The sequence below is a fragment of the Moschus berezovskii genome, chromosome 5 (genome assembly GCF_049115385.1).
Source record: "Moschus berezovskii isolate FMDL1 chromosome 5, NW_MosBer_1.0, whole genome shotgun sequence".
In the NCBI taxonomy this organism is placed as follows: Eukaryota; Metazoa; Chordata; class Mammalia; order Artiodactyla; family Moschidae; genus Moschus; species Moschus berezovskii.
In genome coordinates this window covers 114,146,740-114,168,193 of record NC_142464.1, presented here as the reverse complement: position 1 = coordinate 114,168,193, position 21,454 = coordinate 114,146,740, and the positions used below count along the sequence as shown (strand labels likewise).

General features: G+C 53.7%; 2 protein-coding genes across 2 annotated transcripts in view; one reads left to right on the top strand and one right to left on the bottom strand.

Moving 5' to 3' along the window:
• Nucleotides 1-17,443, top strand: part of NSG1 (neuronal vesicle trafficking associated 1) — a 33,068-nt gene extending 15,625 nt beyond the window's left edge. The window contains exons 4-5 of the mRNA XM_055434176.2: nt 9,669-9,779; nt 16,551-17,443. Coding sequence (XP_055290151.1) covers nt 9,669-9,779; nt 16,551-16,751 — 312 coding nt within the window. The 3' untranslated portion in view covers nt 16,752-17,443. The remainder of the gene's footprint in view (nt 1-9,668; nt 9,780-16,550) is intronic.
• STX18 (syntaxin 18) overlaps nt 17,437-21,454 on the bottom strand; it is a 115,639-nt gene continuing 111,621 nt past the window's right edge. Inside the window, exons 10-11 of the mRNA XM_055434174.2 lie at nt 19,903-19,983; nt 17,437-19,240 (exon numbers count right to left, since the gene is read on the bottom strand). Of these exons, the coding sequence (XP_055290149.2) occupies nt 19,145-19,240; nt 19,903-19,983 (177 nt within the window). The 3' untranslated portion in view covers nt 17,437-19,144. The remainder of the gene's footprint in view (nt 19,241-19,902; nt 19,984-21,454) is intronic.

The following is a 21,454-nucleotide window of genomic DNA, read 5'->3' as shown; positions in this document are numbered from 1 at the left end:
ATTTGTTTCCTGGGGCGGCCGTGACAAGGACGGGCAGCTGAGAGGCTGGTAGCCACGCATATCTGGAGGCCAGAAGTCCTGAGTCAGCCCTGCTGGCTGCGCTTCCTCTGGGGCACAGTCTCCTCGCCCCCGCAGCCCCTGGAGCTGCGCTGCTCGCATTCCTTGCCCTCCAGCCCCTTGTCCGTCTCCATGGCCTGCAGCACAGCCTCTCCAGTGTCCCATTGCCTTCTCCTCTGTAGCCGAGTCTCTCTTGGTCTCCCTCTCAGAAGTTCACTTGCCTGTGACTCCACTCCTGGACAATCCAGGAGAATCTTCCGTCTCGAGATCCTTGACTTGATCCCACCTGCAGAGTCCCTTTGTGCATGTAAAGTGGAAGTGTGAAAGTGCTAGTTGCCCCCTCGGATGCGCCCCCAGAGGAGGGGCCTTCCTTGCCTCTTGGGCCTGGGGGGGGGCGGGGACGGGGGACCGGGGCTTGCCAGCCGTCCGTGGCTTGTGGCTGCACCACCTCCAGCCTCCGTCTTCACATGGCCTCCTCCCTGAGTGTGTGCCTCTGTGTCCAATGGTCCCCTTTGCATGACCCAGTCGTCCTGGATTAGGGCCCCCTCAAATGACTTCAATTAATGTAATCACACCTGCAAGGACCCGATTCTAAATAATGTCACATTCACAAGTACCTGGCTTAAGGGGGCACACTTCAGCCTTGACAGGGGCCCAGCACATGGGGCTGGCAATGTGCTCTCAAGCCCTTGAGTGCTTATCATCCTCTTGATAAACCTGTCAAAGCGCGGGGCCTTGTTTCCTGCTTCAGAAATGAGATGCACAGGGGACCTGCTGTCACCCAGGTGGTGGGTGGCAGAGCCAGGTCCAGTTCTGAGCCAGGTGGGGATCTTGCCGGAGAGGCCCATGGTTCTCTTTTCGGTCAGTGGTGACCATGGGGTGGGCACCATGCCCGAGTTGTGAAATGTGAACCTGAGTAGTGAAATATGAACTGGAGTAGTGAAATGTGAACCTGTATTGCTCCCCCACCTGCCCCATAGGCTGCTTCCCAGGTCTGAGCAGATTCTGGGGCCCAGGAGAGGTCCAGGGTTCACAGAGGCATTGGGGGGCAGGCGGAGCGAGACAGCCTATGGGTGTGGGAGGCTTTGCCATGCCCCACGGCTCCTGCTTCCCTTGTAGCTCAGTTGATAAAGAATCTGCCTGCAATGCAGGAGACATGGGTTCAATCCCTGGGTTGGGAAGATCCCCTGGAGAAGGGAATGGCAACCCATTCCAGTAATCTTGCCTGGAGAATTCAATGGACAGAGGAGCCTGGCGGGTTATACTCCATGGGGTCGCATGAGTTGGACACGACTTAGCGACTGAACCACCACCACGCCTCCTGCTGAAGCTCTGGGGATTTATTCCTTTGCCCTCTTCATTGGCTGCTCCAGGGGCTGTCTTGTTCTCATTTCTCAGTGTGGTGAGCACCTTGGCCATCAAGCCCAGGAATCCTGGGTGAAAGGCCCAGGCCTCCTCTTTCCTGGGAGGAGAGCCCTGAGGAGAGGTGCTTCCCCATGGCCCTGCAAAGAAGGGGTTATTTTTACACCTAAACAGATGGGGTGCTGTGAACCAGCCCTTGGGGAATCCAAGAGCTTCTCATCCAAGGGACAGGTTTAAGGATGCGTGTCTTTCCAAGACTTAGGGTCATCTTCTTTTTAAAAAAAAAATTGAGATGTAATTGACATGGAAAGAGCATGATATTAGTTTCAAGTGTGCAACAGACTGATTCAATATTTGTGTGTATTGAGAAATGATCACACTCTAAGTCTAGTTAACATCTGTCACCACACAGTGACACATTTTTTTCCTTGTGATGAGAACTTTTAAGAACGCCTGTCTCAGCAACTTTCAGATATGCAACATGGTGTTTTTAACTACAATCACTTTGCTGTATACCACATCCTCTTGACTTCATTTTGGTTCAGTTCAGTTGCTCAGTCGTGTCCAACTCTTTGAGACCCCACGGACTGCAGCACGCCAGGCCTCCCTGTCCATCACCAACTCCCGGAGCTCACTCAAACTCATGTCCATCCAGTCGGTGATGCCATCCAACCATCTCATCCTCTGTCGTCCCCTTCTCCTCCTGCCTTCAATCTTTCCCAGCATCAGGGGCTTTTCAAATGAGTCAGCTCTTCACATCAGGTGGCCAAAGTATTGGAGTTTCAGCTTCAACATCAGTCCTTCCAATGAACATCCAGGACTGATCTCCTTTAGGATGGACTGGTTGGATCTCCTTGCAGTCCAAGGGACTCTCAAGAGTCTTCTCCAACACCACAGTTCAAAAGCATCAATTCTTTGGTTCTCAGCTTTCTTTATGGTCCAACTCCCACATTCATACATGACCACTGGAAAAACCGTAGCTTTGACTAGACAGACCTTTGTCCGCAAAGTGATGTCTCTGCTCTTTAACATGCGTCCAGGTTGGCTTCTTTATCCTTAATTGGGAGTTTGTATCTTTTGACCTCCTTCACTCAGTTCTCCCACCCAGTCCCCTGCCTCTGGTCCCACCAGTCTGTTCTCTGTATCTTTGAGGTAAGTTTTTTTCCTGTTTGTTTTTTAAGATTCTACACTTTAGTAAGTAAAAACCTGTGTTTGTCTTTCTTGGTTTGACTCATTTCACTTAGCGTAAGGCCCTCAAGGTTTACCCATGTTGTTGCAGATGGCAAGACTTCCTTCTTTGTATGGCTGAATTATATTCTATTGACTATATATGCCACATCTTTATCCATTCATCCATCAGTGGACACTTAGGTTGCTTCTGTATCTTGGCTAATATAAATAATGCAGCAGTAAACATAGGGGTGCAGATGTCTTTTCAAGCTAGTATTTTCATTTCCCTCAGATAAATACCCAGGAGCAGGATTGCTGGATCATATAGTAGTTCTATTTTTAATTTTTTGCAGAACTGCCATACTTTTTCCATAATGGCTACACCAGTTGACATTCCCACTTATAGTGTAGGAAGATTCCCTTTTCCCATGTCCTTGCCAACCGTTATTTCTTGTCTTTTTGAAAACTGCCATTTGAATAGGTGTGCAGTGATATCTCATTGTGATTTTGATTTGCATTTTCCTGACTAGTGGTGTTGAGCACGTTTTCATGTACATGTCGGCCATCTGTATGTCTTCCTTGGAAAAATGCTATTCAGTTCCTCTACACATTTTTGTTGAATTGTTTGGCTTTTTGCTCTAGAGTCATATGAGTTTTATATATTTTGTATATTAGCTCCTTATCAGATACATGATTTACAAATATTTTCTCCCTTTCAGTGGGTTGCTTTTTAATTTTGTTGATGGTTTCCTTTGCTGCACAGAAGCTTTTTAGTTTGATGTTGTCCCATTTGTTTATTTTTGCCTTTGTTGCTTTTGCTTTGTGGGCCAAATGCAACAAATCATTGCCAAGAGCAATGTCAAGGGACTTATCAACTATATTTTCTTCTAAGAAAACTCATGTTCAAGTCTTTAATCCGTCTTGGGTTAATGTTTGTATATGGTGTTAGGTAGTGGTTGACTTTTATTCTTTTGCTCAAGGCTCTTCAGTTTCCCAAGCACCATTTATTGAAGAGACTGTCCTTCCCCAGTTTATATTCTTGGCTCCATTGTCAGAAATTAATTGATCATATATATGTGGGTGTATTTCTGGGCTCTTTGCTGCTCCATTGGTCTATTTCTTTCTGTGCCAATACCATACTGTTTTGATTACTATAACTTTGTAATATTGTTTGAAATCAGGGAGCATGATACCTCCAGCTTTGTTGTTCTTTCTCAAGATTGCTTTATTTGGAGGCTTTTGTGGTTTCATACAAATTTGAGGATTGTTTGTTCCATTTCTGTGAAAAATGGAATTAGAATTGTGATAGGGATTGTATTGAATCTGTAGATTTCTTTGGGTAATGATAGTATGGACATCTTAATAGTATTGATTCTTCTAATGCATGAACACAGAATCTTTCCATTTATTTGTATCTTCAGTTCCTTTAATCAATGTCATAGTTTTTAGTGTACAGACCTTTCACCTCCTTTGTTAAATTCTTAGATATTTTATTCTTTGGGATGCAGTTGTGAGATTGTTTTCTTAACTCTTCTGATAGTTCATTTAGTAGTGTATAGAAATGCAAAAGATTTTTGTATGTTGATTTTTTTATCCTGCAACTTTAATTTGTTGATTACTTCTAACAATTATTTGGTGGAGTCTTCAGGGTTTTCCATAGAAAATCTGTCATCTGCAAATGGCAATAGTTTTACTACTTCCTTTCTAATTTGGATGCCTTTTTTTTCTCTTGCCTAATTGCTCTGACTAGGATTTGTAATACTATGTTGAATAAAATTGGCAAGAATGGGCATCCTTTTCTTGTTACTGATCTTGGAGGAAAAGTTTTCAGCATTTCACCATTTGAATATGCTTATAGCTTGGGCTTATCATATATGGCCTTTATTATGTATGTTTCCTCTATGCCCCTTCATTGAGAATTTTTATCAGAAATGCATGTTAAATTTTGTCAAATGCTTTTTATGCATCTATTGGGATGGTCATATAATTTTTCTCCTTCACTTGGTTCATGTGATATATCACATCTGCAGATGTTGAACCATCCTTGCAACCATGGGATGACTCCCACTTGATTGTGGTGTATGTAGTTAACGTGTAGTTGAATTCAGTAGGCTGATATTCTATGGAGAACATAGTCCAACAATGCTTGTTAACCTGTTGTGTGCCATAGACCTCCTTTCGGAATAATTTCAAGTGCCCCAAAGAGAATATAAAGGATTATGGAAGAGGAGAGTTACTTTACATACAGCTCTCCCTATGGACAACCCTGCTATTCTAGACTGTGGGAAGAGCCTCTGTAGCTGCCCTCACTGCTCCCAGGGGCTGGCAGCAGGTAGCCGGGTCTCAGACGGGGCAGATTTGGGTGAGCAGTAGCCAGGTGAATGTGCGGAGGGGGGCTCGGGGAGGATCAGGCATCGGGCCTGGGTAGGGGAGCTGTGTGTCTGGACTGAGAACCCAGCTCCGCATCTGCTGGCCATGGTGACAGCTACAGTAACAGGGGGAGGGCCTGTGCTGACAGCTGCAGCAGCAGCAGCAAACGCCTCCTTCCAGAGCATCCACTGCGTCCGGTTCTGTCCTCTCATCACTGCACTGAGTCAGTCCTCCACCGTCCCACCAGCCCTGGGTGCTGGGTCCTCTCACTGCCATTGGCTGCCCGGAGCCTGGGCCCGGAGGAGCTGGGTGACTTACCCAGAGTCTGGCCGCCCCTCCCGGGCACCGTAGGCAGGCAGGGTTGCCGCTCCTGCTGGAAAGCCCTGCCCGTGCTCCATTGCTGCCTCTGCTGACACATGTCCCAGGGCCACTGCACCCACCTCTTCCCACTTCTTTCATCAGCCAGCTGCATGCTTGGCCGCCTCCGCCGTCCACCTGGGCTGCCCTCCTGAGCCAGGTGGTCTTGTTCTTGCCTGTGTGGAGCCACCACCAGGATCGCTGATGGCACCTTCCCTGTGGCTACTTTGGGTCCCGAGGCAGCCGTGGCCCACCCCGTGTCCCCGTGTCAGACTGGGGCTCCACGTGCAGGAGGGTTTCTGGACAGGCTGCAGTGGCCCTTAGGGAGGGCGAGCGCCCTGACAGCCCAGTGAGGGGTCACCGGAAGAGAAGGGAGGCGTGCGGGACAGACATCGATGGGACAACGGAGTGCAGAGATGGGAAGGCCTCATCAGGGTGACACGGAGACTCCTTGCCTGCCTGGGGGTCTGAGGGCTGACCCCTGGGGAGGGGAGACAGAGCAGGTGGGTGTCACCCAGGCTGCAGTGAGGGTGAGCTGGGCTGGGGTGGGGAGGGTTGGAGGTGGGGACTCGTGGCTGGGGCAGGCATGGCCAGTGGCCAGGGTGGCCGTGTGGGGTGAAGGGAGGGAGCAGTGGATCTGGGCTGGGGACCTGGGCACGGCTCCTGGTCACACGTCCTGACTTGACACACAGTGCCTTTGCACACCCTTTCCGCCCAGGATGCACGCTTGCCCTGCCTAGCGGCTCCCCGGCCTCCAGGGCGTGCCTTCGAGGCTCAGAGGCAGCATCATTTTGTCTCCCGACCCCTGGGCCCTGCAGCAGGGGATGTCTCATCACCCGGCCCAGTCTGCTCCGGGACTGTCATGTGTCCACCTGCAGACATTCCTGGGCCCGTCCCGCGGTTTGGTCAAGCTGTGCCGGGTGCTCCGCAGACGGCGGTGCAGAAAGTCAAGTCCCGTGCTTATAGCGTCCATCCTCTGGGGAGGGGCAGGCTCTCCCTGCACACTCTCGTCCATGGTGGAGGTGATGGCCCCGGAGGGTCTGCCCTGCTCAGCTGGTAGGGTTGGCACCTGGGACTCAAGGGCATCTGTGAGACAGTTGATTAGCCAGTGGCTGATGCGCCACCAGGGTGACCAGCAGCGTCAGGAGGGCAGCCACGCCCACAGCTCCGTGGCGTGTCCGGCGTCCCTGAGGCCCAGTCGTAGGTGTACCCCAGGCTGTCTGCACTGGGCACAGAATACAGGAAACGGCCAGTTTACAAAGAAGGTGATGCGTGGATGTAATACAAAATGAAAATGGTTCAGAAATTGTCCAGTGTGAGTGACTGTGCTGAACTTCATCCCCAGAGGCCTCCTGGGCCTGTGTTCTGCGCCTCCTTCCAGAGATAGCACCAGAGTACCCTGGCGTGGGCCTGTGTGTGCGCATCTGTGTGTATGTGTCTGTGTGTGTTACTGTGTGTGTATGTGTCTGTGTGTACGTGTCTGTGTATGTGTTACTGTGCATGTGTGTATGTGTCTGTGTGTGTGTTACTGTGTGTGTGCATGTCAAGTGTGTTACTGTGCGTGTGTGTGTCTGTGTGTTACTGTGCGTGTGTGTACATGTCTGTGTGTTACTGTGCATGTGTGTACGTGTCTGTGTGTATGTTACTCTGTGTTACTGTGCATGTATGTTACTGTGCATGTGTGTACGTGTCTGTGTGTGTATTACTGTGCATATATGTATGTCTGTGTGTGTTACTGTGCGTGTGTATACATGTCTCTGTGTGTTACTGTGTGTGTGCACATGTCTGTGTGTGTGTTACTGTGTGTGTGCATGTCTGTGTGTGTTACTGTGCGTGTGTATACATGTTACTGTGTGTGTGCACGTGTCTGTGCGTGTGCTACTGTGCGTGTGCATGTCTGTGTGTGTTACTGTGTGTGTCTGTGTGTTACTGTGTGTGTGTGTACATGTCTGTGTTACTGTCCGTGTGTGTACGTGTCTGTGTTACTGTGCATGGGTGTACGTGTCTGTGTGTGTGTTACTGTGCATGGGTGTACGTGTCTGTGTGTGTGTTACTGTGTGTGTGTACGTGTCTGTGTGTATGTTACTGTATGTGTATGTGTCTCTGTATTTGTTACTGTGTGTGTATGTGTCTGTGGGCTTCCCTAGTAGCTCAGTGGGTAAAGAATCTGCCTGCAACACAGGAGACCGTAGTTCGATTCCCGGGTCAGGAAGATCTCCTGGAGAAGGGATAGGCTACCCACTCCAGTATTCTTGGACTTCCCTGGTGGGTCAGAGAGTAAAGAATCCACCTGCAATGCAGGAGACCCGGGTTGGATCCCTTTGTTGGGAAGATCCCCTGGAGGAGGGCATGGCAACCCACTCCAGTATTCTTACCTGGAGAATCCCATGGATAGAAGAGCCTGGCGGGCTACAGTCCATGGGTCACAAAGAGTTGGACACGACTGAGCGACTAAGCACAGCATGTGTCCGTATGCATGTTACTATGTGTGTGTATATCTGTGTGTGTGTCTGTACATATATTTCTGTGTATTTGTATCTGTGTGTATATTTCTCTGTTTCTGTGTGTATGTTACTGTCTGTACGTATCTGTATGCATGTTTATGTGTGTGTCTGTATGTATGTTATTGTGCATGTGTGTATGTGCTGTATATATGTTTCTGTGTGTATCTGTGTGTATGTGTGTATGTTTCTATGTGCATCTGTGTGTATGCGTTTCTATGTGTATCTGTGTCTGTATGTTTCCACGTGCATCTGTGTGTATATGTCTGTATGTTTCTATGTGTATCTCTGTGTCTGTATGTTTCTGTGTATATCTGTGTGTATGTGTATGTATGCTTCTATGTGCATCTCTGTGTATGTGTCTGTATGTGTTTCGGTGTGTATCTGTGTCTGTATGGTTCTGTATCTGTGTGTATGTGTATTTCTATGTGCATCTCTGTGTATGTATGTTTCCATGTGTGTCTGTGTGTATGTTACTGTGTGTATGTGTCTGTATGTGTTTCTGTGTGTATCTCTGTGTCTGTATGTTTCTCTGTTTCTGTGTTTCTATGTGCATCTCTGTGTATGTATGTTTCCATGTGTGTCTGTGTGTATGTTACTGTGTGTGTGTACGTGTCTGTGTGTGTACGTGTCTGTGTGTATGTGTCTGTATGTGTTTCTGTGTGTATCTCTGTGTCTGTATGTTTCTCTGTTTCTATGTGCATCTCTGTGTATGTATGTTTCCATGTGCGTCTATGTGTGTGTCACTGTGTGTGTGTACGTGTCTGTGTGTATGTGTCTGTATGTGTTTCTGTGTGCATCTGTGTATGTATGTTTCCATGTGCGTCTGTGTGTATCTGTGTGTATGTATGTTTCTATGTGCATCTCTGTGTGTCTGTATGTGTTTCTGTGTGTATCTGTGTGTATGTGTGTTTCTGTGTGTATCTCTGTGTATGTTTCTATGTGTATCCGTGTGTATGTATGTTTCTATGTGCATCTCTGTGTATGTGTATGTGTTTCTGTGTGTATGTGTGTTTCTATGTGCATCTCTGTGTATGTATGTTTCCATGTGCGTCTGTGTGTTACTGTGTGTGTGTGTTACTGTGTGTGTGTACGTGTCTGTGTGTATGTGTCTGTATGTGTTTCTGTGTATATCTCTGTGTGTGTATCTGCGTGTATGTGTATGTGTGTTTCTATGTGCATCTCTGTGTATGTGTCTGTATGTGTTTCTGTGTCTGTATGTATCTGTGTGTATGTGTGTTTCTATGTGCATCTCTGTGTATGTGTCTGTATGTGTTTCTGTGTGCATCTGTGTCTGTATGTATCTGTGTGTATGTGTGCTTCTATGTGTATCTCTGTGTCTGTATGTTTCTGTGTGTATCTGTGTTTATGTGTATATATGTTTCTATGTGCATCTCTGTGTATGTGTCTGTATGTGTTTCTGTGTGTATCTGTGTCTGTATGTATCTGTGTGTATGTGTGTTTCTATGTGTATCTCTGTGTCTGTATGTTTCTGTGTGTATCTGTGTTTATGTGTATGTATGTTTCTATGTGCATCTCTGTATGTGTCTGTATGTGTTTCTGTGTGTATCTGTGTCTGTATGTATCTGTGTGTATGTGTGTTTCTATGTGTATCTCTGTGTCTGTATGTTTCTGTGTGTATCTGTGTTTATGTGTATGTATGTTTCTATGTGCATCTCTGTGTATGTGTCTGCATGTGTTTCTGTGTGTATCTGTGTCTGTATGTATCTGTGTGTATGTGTGTTTCTATGTGCATCTCTGTGTCTGTATGTTTCCATGTGCGTCTGTGTGTGTGACTGTGCGCATGCGCACTGCCTCATCCGTTGCCCTAATCCGCCCCGCTGCCCACAGGTGTCCGTGCTGGTCCTCTTCGCCCTGGCCTTCCTCACCTGTGTCGTCTTCCTGGTCGTCTACAAGGTGTACAAGTATGACCGCGCCTGCCCCGATGGCTTTGTCCTCAAGGTAAGCCCCCAGCCCCGGTGCCCCCAGTGCGTTTACCTCTCACCACTGCACTGGACTCGGCTCCCAAGGGATGGGCCTCGAGTGGTGGGAGCTCCCCTCCCGGTGGGGGCCCTGTGGGCAGGGCAGCGGGTGCGGTGGGGATGTGGGGTGAGCCTCCTGCCCGGCAGGCCCAGTGCAGCCCCTGGGGGGGTGGTGAGGGCGGGTGGGACACCCCAGGAAGTGGAGGTCCCGGGAGAGGAAGACCTGCACTGCCACGCGTGGGTCGGGAGCAGGGCCGGGCGACCCCAGGCCCGCTGAGTGCGCGTCCCTGGTCTGCCCGCTGCGAAGCACGGCTGGACTGCCTCTGGACGTCGATGCTCGCTTGGCCTAGCCGTGTGTGTGACGCCTCCTTCCGCAGAGGCTGCACGGAGAAGCAGACGCGGGGACCGCAGGACTAAAGGCAGAACAAGGGCGGGCTGGGGTGACGCGCACCGGCCGCGGGCTTCTCCCGAGTCCCCCACTGTCGGATCTGGGCCCCGTTTGGTTCTGAACTTCCTGGAGCCAGTGTGAGGAGGAAGACCTCATGGGTTCCAGGCCTTGGAGCTGTCAGAACAAGGCGGGACCTGGTTCTCAGCAGGAGCCGACCCAGCCTGGTCGCTTCTGTCACTGGGCGCCGGCGCTTTGGCCAACGTTGGTGTGGGGCCACGGGGCCCTTGTATGGGCTCCTCCTCTCGCAGCTCCATAGCCCCTGACGTTCTGTGCCCACCATGGGAGGTCTGTGAGGGCACCCTGCAGGCCCCTGGGGAAGGGCTCCGGGCTGGTGGAAGCCCCCCTGCCCCTTCCACCAAGCCCTGTGTGCTCTCTGGGTGGGGCCCAGGCTGGAGGAGTTGATGGTCTGTTTGGAGGCTCAGAAGATGTTGGGGTTGAAAGGAGGCAGATCCAGAGGGCTGGGGGCCAGTGGGTCAGAGCCAGGTGGGTTGGTGGGGGGTGGGCAGCACCCAGGTACCCACTGGCTGGTCCATACACGGCCCGCCTGGGGGAGGAGCTGGCCGTGGCTAGACTGGAGTGTCGGCCAGAGACCCCCTGGGGATGGGGGAAGTGATGGGATGGTCACTCGGGTGGCTGGGGAGGCTGCGGGTTGGAAGGCAGTGACAGGGGGCCAGTGAGACAGCCCAGGAGGCTAGTAGAGGGGTGCAAGGGAGAGATGGGGGTCTGGACAGGTCGAGGTACTGAGGATGGAGCAGGAGTGACTCTGGGAGGCAGGGGTGGCAGGGCAGGAGGGGAAGACCTGGGGGTCACAGAGAAGGAGGCAGGGTGATGCGGGAAGCTGTGCCCTGATGGAACCTGGGTGCGCGGAGGACGGCTTCCCGGGGACTGGCGCCCTCGTCCAGGCAGACTGCTCACACATACCTGCCAGCCACAGCCTACCTTGGGGCTTCCTTCTGGCTCATTCTCTGTGACCTGAGCAAGTTCCCTATGCAGAGAAGCGCAGACCCAAGCTCTCTTCTCCATCTTGCATGGCCGGGTTCTGCTAGATTTGCTGGTCCAGGTGGGGTCAGGGAGATGAGGGCCAGTCCCTGGGCTCACCGCAGTGCTGGACAGGGCAGGCATGTGCCTGTTTAATAGACTCTGTAGGTTGATGCTGGAGCTCAGCCAGCCTCATTTAGAGCCCCAGGGAGATTGTTCTGGATCTTCATCCGCTGGGACTTGGCAGTCTCCCCTGGCATCTAAGGGGTGGTGTCTTTCCTGGAGAAGGGGAGCCTGGACGGCCGGGGAGCTGCTGACCTGTTTCCACTGCCCTCGGGCTACGGCTGGAGCAAGGAAGGTGTGAGTGTGTCTCCTTCCTCCCTTTGTGCGTATTCGTGCATGTGATCAAATGCTGCCACCCAACAGTTTACAAGGGGCTTTGAACTCAGATCTTTGATGCTCCCAGAAACCCTGTGGGGTAGATGTCGTTAGACCCCATTATACCAACAGGAAATTGAGCTCAGACATGTCCAGGTGCCCAAGGTTCCGCCCTGCCCTTCATTCATTACTCAGTGTGTATTAAGGGCCCCCTCCTGTGTGCGTGGTGGGGTGCTGGGTGTGCTGCGGGGCGGACAGGCAGTGCTGGGTACCTGCCCTCGAGCTCCCATTCTAGCAGCAAGCCAGCAGACAGATGCCCAGACGATGTTCATGCTGCCAAGAGTTAGGAAACAAGGAATACAGGGTGACTGAGCGTCTGCGGCCACCTCTTCCAGGAAGACCACAGAGCTTGTCTGGCAGGGATCTAAATGAGGAGGGGGCATTGGTGCAGACCATCTGTGGGCTGCGCTTGTGCTGGGGGGACAGAGTGGCCCAGGCCCCCGAGGGAAGGGCTGATGGGCACAGGTGCCCAACTTCTGGTATGCGTGGAGGGGCGGGGACCAGCCCCTTGCTGAGGCTGGCCCCAAACTGAGGAGTGTCACAGGAGATTTCAAAGGGCAGATGTGCGCTGCAGAGGTCCCTAGGTTTCTGCCTTTTTTTTTTTCTTTCAATCATGAAGTCACTGTACAAGAATTATAGAAAGGTCTTAAACATAATGGGAAACCGCCCCAGACCCCCATGAGGTGTTTACGCTTGGGTGTTCCTTGTACACTTCCTTCTTTGGGAGCCTGTATGTGAGGTTTAATAGCTGACCATAGGCCAGGGCTTTTGGGACACTTTTCCTGGGCTCCCTCACCCGTCCGGTTGTCGTTTCATGTTTACAGTCTCCGTGACCTCCCCGTGCTCACCCCTGGCTGACACGTGGCTCTGCTAGGGTCTCTCTGGCCCAAGAGGGCCAGGTCACAGCTTCCTGGGAGCCCCTACCCCATCCCACTCCCACCTGGCTCCCACGTGCCTCCTGGGATCTTGCCTGCCACCGGCTCGCCCCCTCCCCGCCCCTGCGGTGCCTCCCGAGCATTCCTGTCTTGCCACCTTGTTGTGTGGGCAGCAGCAGGACCATCTTGTCTTCTCTGGCCTGGGCACCTGGAGAAGCGGGAACAGCCTATCCCGTCTGGAGGCCCGTCTCAGCCTGGAACAAAGTCACTCGCTGCCCAGCAGGTGCTGGTGGCTTCAGAAGGTCGTGCCAGACACTGTGCTGGTGGCATGGACACAGTGGAGGTGAGGTGGCTGTGCAGGTGGGGGCGGAGGTGCTGGATGGGGGCCAGTTCACCTGCAGGGCTGGCCCGGGGGTGAACAAATGGTTCACCCCTGCAAAGCGTCTCTGCTCCCCGACGTCCAGGTGTAGCTGGAGGTCAGGACACCAATGAGAGGTCAGGACATCAGAATCTGCCTGCAATGTAGGAGACCCAGGTTCGATCCTTGGGTTGGGAAGGTCCCCTGGAGGAGGGCATGGCAACCCACTCCAGTATTCTTGCCTGGAGAATCCCATGGACAGAGGAGCCTGTACAGTCCATGGAGTTGCAAACAGTCAGACACGACTGGTAACTAATACACATAATGAGCACAGCTGTTCTGATAAAAGTTTTGGGTTTCCCTGATAGCTCAGTTGGTCAAGAATCCTCCTGCAATGCAGGAGACCTGGGTTCGATTCTTGGGTTGGGAAGGTCCCCTAGAGAAGTGATAGGCTACCCACTCCAGTATTCCTGGGCTTCCCTGGTGGCTTAGCTGGCAAAGAATCTGCCTGCAATGTGGGAGACCTGGGTTCAATCCCTGGGTTGGGAAGATCCCCTGGAGAAGGAAAAGGCTACCCACTCCACTATTCTGGCCTGGAGAATTCCATGGACCGTATAGTCCATGGGGTCGCAGAGTCAGACATGACTGAGCGATGTTCACTTCACTTCACTCCATCTTCACTAAACCAGAAACAGTGAGTCTCGCATCTCTGAGGCAAGGCAGTAGCTACAGCAGCTGCAGCAGGGAAAACACCCATGGAGCCTGCCTGGGCCTCAGAGGGGCCTGGTTGGGGAAGAGGTGGCTGCATCTGCTGTCAGAGTCAACTCATTTACACAGCTCCACCAGACCCCAGAGCTCTCTAGACCCCCTGCCCCCGACCACATCCCATCCTTCAACCCTGGCCCTCTTCCCAGACTGGGAGTGATGAAGCCGCAGCTTGGCGGTCCGGGCTGGACCAGGCACGGTGCCCTCCCTCTGCCAAGAGCCCATGCCCACCCCTTCTTAGTGTGGGTGGCGGAGCGGAGGCCGTGGGGCAGGCGTGGGGCTGCAGGCCTTGGCTCGGCAGGTCTGTGGATCCCCAGTGCCTGGCCCTGAGCTGGCGTGGTGGCTTTGCACCCCATGGGCAGCCCCCACCATGGAGCCCCCGACCCTCGGGCTGACACGCCTCTTCACAGATGCAAGGCCGGTGCCCTTTGTAAGAACTGTTCAACGTGAAGAGGGAGCCCCGGGTCACGCTTGTTCAGGCTTCTAAATGGGGTCAAACGGGAGCGTTTCTAAGACCCGGATGTGGTCCCTTCCCCCGACAAATCACCTGTTGAGCCCTCTGTGACTGCTTCTGACACCAGGCTGTGGTCCTGCACAGTGGGAAGGCCTCTGGGTCCTGAGAGTGGCGTGACTGCCTGGTGCCCAAAGAGGGCCTTGTGAAGGCTGTGGCATTCGCCGGGTTCCTGTGGTTCCGGCCGTAGGAGCAGCTCCTCCCGCCAAGCCTGCCCTCCTGCTCTCCCCACCAAGCTCTGCAGACAGAACACCGCCACCCCCACCTCTGAGGAAGCCGAGGGCCCAACAGGGACCAGGTCAATGGGCTGCTGGGGCCTGATGAACGCTGGAGGAACTTGAGGCTGCTGGGGGTATGGTCCTGCCCTGGTGCCCCGGGGACCTCGCTGCCTTGTTTCTCACTGTTCTGCCTTTGGGCAGAGTGTTCACCATCGGCAGCTTTGTGGGTGGCGTCCAGAGCGCTCTGTGCAGAGGCCCTGGGCTGGAGCTGGGTTCTCACCCAGGTGGGTCTCGCTGGCCACATCAATGAAATGGGACTAATGGATCCCAGCTCACAGGGAGACACTGCCCACAAGGTGCTCAGCCACTTGCTTAAACGGAACCAGTGTGGTGGCAGGGCCGGGGTCTGCAGGATAGACCCCCCCAAGGAACAGCCCCTTAACAGGGAGGCAGAGCTAACCTGCCTTTAGCTTCTGGAGGCTGAGGAAGCCTGCGTTGGGCAGGGACGAGGCTCTCAGAGGAGGTCCCCTTTTGTGTCCCGGGCCGGCGCTCACGTCCACTGGGCAGCAGCTGCCACCGGCCATCCAGGTGACCAACGGAGACCCGTTGTGGTCTCCATGCTGGGCCCACGCAGGGAGGCACAGGAGCGCTTTGAGCAGCTGGGGTCTTGTTGGGCCCTAGGGGTTTGGTGGGACCCCGCCGGTGCGCTTGTCCGTGAGGTGGTTGAGGCTGAGACACTGCTCCAGGGTTATCTGAGCGCTGGATCTTGCGGGCGGGGCTGGGAATTCGGTTTAAAACTCTCCCTGGTGATCGTGATGTGGCCGAGTCTGGGACCCCCGTCACTTCAGGCTCCCTTTACCGTGTGACAAGGAGACGGTGGCGGTCCTGTGATGCTTCTGTCGTTTGGAGACAGATGGTGTGTCTTCCGCCAGATGGAAGGCTCCTCTCTCGTTAAAGCCGCGTCTGGCAGGCAGTGGGGCTCTGGGAGGTCTTCCTGGAGCCCGCTCTGTCTTGGGCAGCGCTGCCAGCCCCTGGGGGTGTTGTCCCTTTCCTGGCAGGGATCAGTCTAGGAGGTCAAAGCCTCCTAGAAGGGGCCGCGGGAGCAGTGGAGGGCAGGCAGCTTCCCTGTTGGCTCCCCTTCCAACCTGCCTCTGCCACACCCCTCACATCCCATTGGCCAGAAGTTAGTCCCGTGGAGGGACTTATCCCATTGTGGACGGACACACCCCTCACACCCCACTGGCCAGAAATTGGTGCTGGGAGGGCTGGGAAATGTCCTGAGCTGGGCGCTGTGTACCTGCTGAGCTCTGGGAGAGGAGGCTGGTGCAGACCGTTGGCAGCCCGCCACCCTTCCTAGAGGGCTTGTGTGTGTTGGGGGGGTGGGTGACAGTGGGTGATTTCTTAGCCCGGCTCCTGGATGGACGAAGAAAGGCAGCTTTGGGGAGGGGGGCGGCCCTAGACTCCGGGTGAGCTGAGGAGAGCCAGGGATTCATGTCTCCACGCTCAGCCTGCCCCGGGTTCCGTGGTCGGTAGGGAAGCGCCTCTTCCCTAGTGGACAGCTTCCCCGGGAGAGCCTCCCTCTCAAGTGCCCTGGTGGGGTCCGCGTGGCTTCCTGCTGCTCTCTGGTCCTCAGGGTCCCTCCCGACCCCCTGACCCTTGCCGCCTTCTCCAGGCGTTTGTGTCCTGAGGCTCCTCGCACTCTGCTGTGGCCACGGGCCTCTCTCCAGTGTCCCGGGTCCACCTGCCCCCCAGGCCCAGCTCGTGTGCCTCCCCCAATCCCCCAGCCCCCAACTGGCTCACACAAGCCTTTCTTCACTGTTGCGTCTGGTGGACATGTCCATTGTTTTCTAGTAGATTTAAAATGGGCTTCCCTGATAGCTCAGGTGGTAAAGACCACCAGCAATGCGGGAGACGCTAGTTCGATTTAAAATAAATCGCATGTGTAAGATCTTCAGAGCAGCAGGAAGGACCGCTAAGTCCCATCACTGTGGCCTTACAGAGGCCCTTCCTGTTCCGATGCCATCAGCGCCAGGCCGTCAGCTCAGCACTGAGTCTCCCCCAGACCCAGGGAGGTGCTTGGTGACCACGGGTGTTACCTGGAGACTCACGGGCCTGCCTCCTGCGTCAGCGTGTGTGTCTCAGGGGCCGCTTGTCTTGCAGAACACCCAGTGCATCCCAGAAGGCTTGGAGAGCTACTATGCTGAGCAAGACTCCAGCGCCCGGGAGAAATTTTACACCGTCATTAACCACTACAACCTGGCCAAGCAGAGCATCACCCGCTCTGTGTCTCCGTGGATGTCCGTTCTGTCGGAAGAGAAGCTCTCGGAGCAGGAGACGGAGGCCGCCGAGAAATCCGCTTAGCGAGACGGGCAAGTTCCTTACTGGTGTCGCTTGAAGGTAACAAGGGGACTTTGAGGGACATTTCATCAAATATAATTACTGATAATTTATAGAGGTTTACTCATGTATGGTGCAACCGCTTCTGTTTGCTAATTGCTGCTTTGCAAATACAACTTGCCGCGGACCATTCACGGGCGTAAAGTCAAGTGCGTATCAGCACTGCTTAGGGAGCTCTGCCACCACTTTCCATGTTAGGGAATCTTAGTGACTTTCCTGGGATTTATTGGATGCTGTCAGAAAAAAAAAATTTACACTGGATATGCAAGGGGTTTGAACTTCAGATAAATAATACTGCATTTTGTGGAATTTTTTTTTTTTTCTTTTAAACCACCTTGCTGTTTTGCAAACCTAACGCCACAGCCCTATCTAGAGAGATCCCTGCTGTGCTAATGGCAAGCTGTACTTCCCGTTTCTTCCCACCTCCCAGAAGGGTACTCCGATAGGCCAAGAAGCCCATGCCCCGTAGCGAGTGGTGGAGGAGGGTGGGAAGGAAGCAGAGAGGTCCCAGGGCGGGTGGCCGTGCGCTCCTCCCCCGCGCTCACTGCTGAGTGCGCAGGCGCTGCAGCGAGGAGGCGGCTGCCTCTCTGTACAGAGGGCGCTGGCCGGGCGGAGGAGCCAGTGCCTGTGGACTGCGTCAGAGCACATGCAGTGGGGGCTCTGGGAGGAGGGGACCTCGGGCCACAGGCTGGAGACGCCCGTTTCCCTGTAGGTAGTCCGTCTGCTCTGTGATGGGCGGAGTAGGAATGAAATCCAACCAGCCCTTTTGTCCACGTCTATTATGAACAAGTTTGCACCGACAAGCCCGTGTTAGCAGGTTAGTTTTGAAACACTTAGTTGGGTGGGAAAAGTGAAAAGTGTAATTGCTGGTATAAGTCAAGGCTACGTTGATTTTTATTTTGTGGGCCGGATGTAACTCCTTTGATGTAAAAAACAGGCTGGAAAGGCTGGGAGGGAGGGCTGCAAGTCCAATTATGACATTTCCATTCACAATCTTTGTAAGACAGTTACGTTTCAGCCTGAATCTTGACATTAAAAGTATATGTTTACAGAATTGCCAGTTAGATAAACCAAGTGTGTAAGACGATTAAATAGAAAAAAAAGACATTCACAGACATTTTCTTTCGTGTTATTTGAATGTGTTGTTTCTGGTGGACATGTCAGAAGTTTCACTGTTTTTTTTTTTTAGATCAAAAATAAATGACAAATAGTGCAAGCTGTGTTGTGAACAAGCATGGTCATCTCCATTACTGTTCCCTGAAATGTGCTTCCAAAACATGCAGTATATTTTATTATCAAGGGTGTCTGGAAACAATGACCATGACCTTGGCGCAGTGGGTGGGCACGTAGAGTTGTGGGGCTGTGGGGACACAAAAGAGCAATAGCTGTGCCAGAACTCCTCCTGTGTAGAGAGGATCCATCAGCCAGTCCCAGCCCGTGCAACGCAGCGCCAAGGCAGCCCTGTTTGTGTTTTCTAGCAGACGTGTATTTCATCGACTGTACACTCGTTCACATGTAACTTGCGACATTCTCGCTCTGTGCAAATAAAGAACACGAGGATCCCTGTGGTGCCCCGGCCTGTCTTGTGCAGAGCCCTCAACCACACCTTGGGGCCCACGAGTGCCGGGGACGTTCTGCACACATGTGGTCGCAGATGCCTCACGAATCCGTGCCAGTGGGCGTTCCCGACTCCTGGGGCCCGGGTGGGAGGAGAGGCCCAGGCCCTTCTCTGGATGCAGCTTCTGGGGGCCCCAGGGGCAGGAAGTCAGGCCCCCCTGCCCGCCCCCTCTGCCGCAGGAAAGTGCTGGGAGGAGCCAGGCCCCTGCCCACATTTCTTCCCCGACAGGAGGCAGGTGGCCTGCAGTGACTTCCTAACCTTGGACCCACCAAGAAGACAGTAAGGGGCTGCAGTTCTCTTACTAGTTTCACAGGGTGAATGAAGGCGAGCTGTCTTTTCTTCTGCACGGAAGTCTGTGCATCAGTTGCTCAGGCACACAGGGAACCACAGGGAGCACAGGTCATCTGCCCTGAGGAGCTACTGACCAGCGTTCTTCCCGCTGGGGTGGGGAACCGCTGCCTCCTCTGAATCGGAGATGTTCGTGGAGCAGGAAGCCCACCAGGCCCCCTCCCTGGGGCAGCCCCCACCCCCCAGCAGCCCCATCAGGTGCAGGAATAACCACCCACCCGCTCCTTCCCTCTGGCCTCAGCATTGCAACGCAGACCAGTTTCAGTTGTGTGGTTTTCTTTTTCATTACTGAATGCTTAAGTCACAGGTCTGGTGTCCCTTCTGTGAGCACACACGTCTCAGCCCCGCTCCCGTCACTGGCTCTGGTGCCAGGCGCCGTCCGCCGGGCCGCCTAGCTGTCGTACCAGTCGAGGAAGAGCAGGGAGAAGGAGCACATCACCAGGAAGAAGAGTACCCACACCCGGAAGCCAGCGTTGTTCTTGATGGCCTGGGGGAGGAGGGGAGCCGGGTTGGTCCGAAAGGCCCGCATGTGTCTGCCCGGGCTCCCCCTGCGGGGCTGTGACTGTAGGGGCAGCTCCAGCCTGTGCCTACCTTGCACGGATAGCTTAGTTTTTAAGGAAAACTGAAAGGTGGGTTTAAGATCTATTAGAAGACAGACGGGGTGTCTTGCCCTCGCTGGTTAGCCACCATGTGGGGCCTCTGCACGAGTCCCGCAGGAGAAGCAGCTCACATCCGCCCGGGGTTAGACCCACACAGGCAGGCTCAGCGTGTGTGTCTGCTACCCTGGCCTGTGTTTCTTTTCAGGGCGATGGCGGTGGTGGCCCAAGAGCAGTCCCACATCAACCCAAACCTAAGGACTGCACCCAGAAAATAAAGTCCACTCAACAGAGTCGACTCTGGTGGTCCTGTCAATGACGAGGGCTCTGGTCCAACAAGCTTCTCCAGTAGCACCCAGCCTAGACTTAGGGAGTGGCTCCTGCGCCCCGGAACAGCTCCTCTGCAGGGCCCTGGGCTGGGCAGGATGGAACTATGGAACCGGTCCATCCAGTGCTTGGTCCCGCTACCCACCCTGTGTGTGTGGCCTTGCCGAGGCGACCACCACCCTGGACTCAGTGCCTCTGAGTCAGACTCAGGGCCTAGAGTACCCACCTCTCTGATGTCTTCATTGCCCTCCTTGATGTTCTCAGTTGCTCCAACTACTAACTGGTGAATACTGTCAATCTCGGCTTCCTGTGGAGGACAACAGCAGCAGATAAATACACCGATTCTCCTTCCCCAAGTGTCTGTCACAGTAGAAACAGCTGTTGCCGCATGCAAAGGGTGGGGGCTTTACACACATGAACCCACGCGTCCTCACAGCACCCGGGAGGTAGGAAACACTCGCATTTTACCAAAGGGAAACTTCCGGCTCGGAGAAGCTTAGTAACTCTCCCGGAGACACACAGCACCCAAGTGGCAGGACTGGGACCCGACAGAGGCCTGTACTCCCTCCACGCCCGCTTGCTGCCTTCCCATCCACTAACTGGACAGGAAGGGACAAACACACGAGCCCGATCACAGCGGCTGCCACATGCCAGGGCTTTCAAGGTGCATGTGGCTTTAAAACACACACAGTAGCTTCAGAATGGTGCTTTCGTTTGCAAAATTTTAGTCGGAATACTTGGAAAGCCTACGTATGGGCCCCTGGGCTCACACAGAAGCGTCTGGCTAATAACCCACCCTTCACCCCCACACTGCCCTCTAAGGGGCAGGGCTAGCTGTCCTTCTCGCTTCCTCTAGGGGGTTGGTGGGAATGTAAACAAGCTCAGGTTTTAGGGAAACCAGAGTGACATGGAACCAGTACCGCAGAGAGGAAAGAGACCTTCAGCCATCTGCTTCCCAGCAGTGAGAGCCACACAGTGTAAGACCGGAGGGCCAGGGACTGCCTTGTTCTCCAACTGCGTCCTGGAGACGCTCTCAGTGTGGGCAGGTGCTCCCATGAATGTGCTGTGAGAGCCACCTTGCAACACGGATGAGAAATCCCAGACACACTCAGCTCTTTTCGGGTCTTAGAGCTCCTGGGAAGCCAGGTGCGGCTCAGTCTGTGCTCCAAGCCCTTCCCAGGTCAAGCCCCGGAGCCCTGGGTGTGACACAGGCTGGGCCTTGCTCCCACCCTGTGGGATGCCCGTCTGAAACTCCAGGACAGCTGCTTCCTGTCCGAGAAGGGGACAGGTTAGGGAACCAGAAGCAACTGTGAATGGCAATCAGTGCTCCTCGGTGGCTGGATTGAGGAGCAGACACAATGGTTGTGGAAGTAAGAGCTTCTGGTGCACTCAGCCACTCAAGACCTGAGTGTTCCCCATTGCATGTAAGCTCCGCCCATTGGTGAAGCTCTGGCTGTGCCAGTGAAACAGGGCATCGCCCAGGTCGGCCGCAGCCACACCCACAAATAACAATGGTTCCCAGTTCAGTTCTGGATCGAGAGCCCAGGGTGGGCTGGGGACTTCCTATTCTCCACCCGAGAGTGACACGTGTGACCTGGGCCCCAGTGTAGAGGGGGAGGGGGCTCGGGAGTTCCACAGGTCATACAGCGAGCAGCGGGGAACCAGGTTGGGGCTGGCTGTCTGGTTCTGCTGGGGCTCGGAGAAGGAGACATCTTACTGAGCTGTTTTCTGTGTTAGGTGGCTGAACTGATGGCCATTAGGCTTCTAAATGGAGGCTT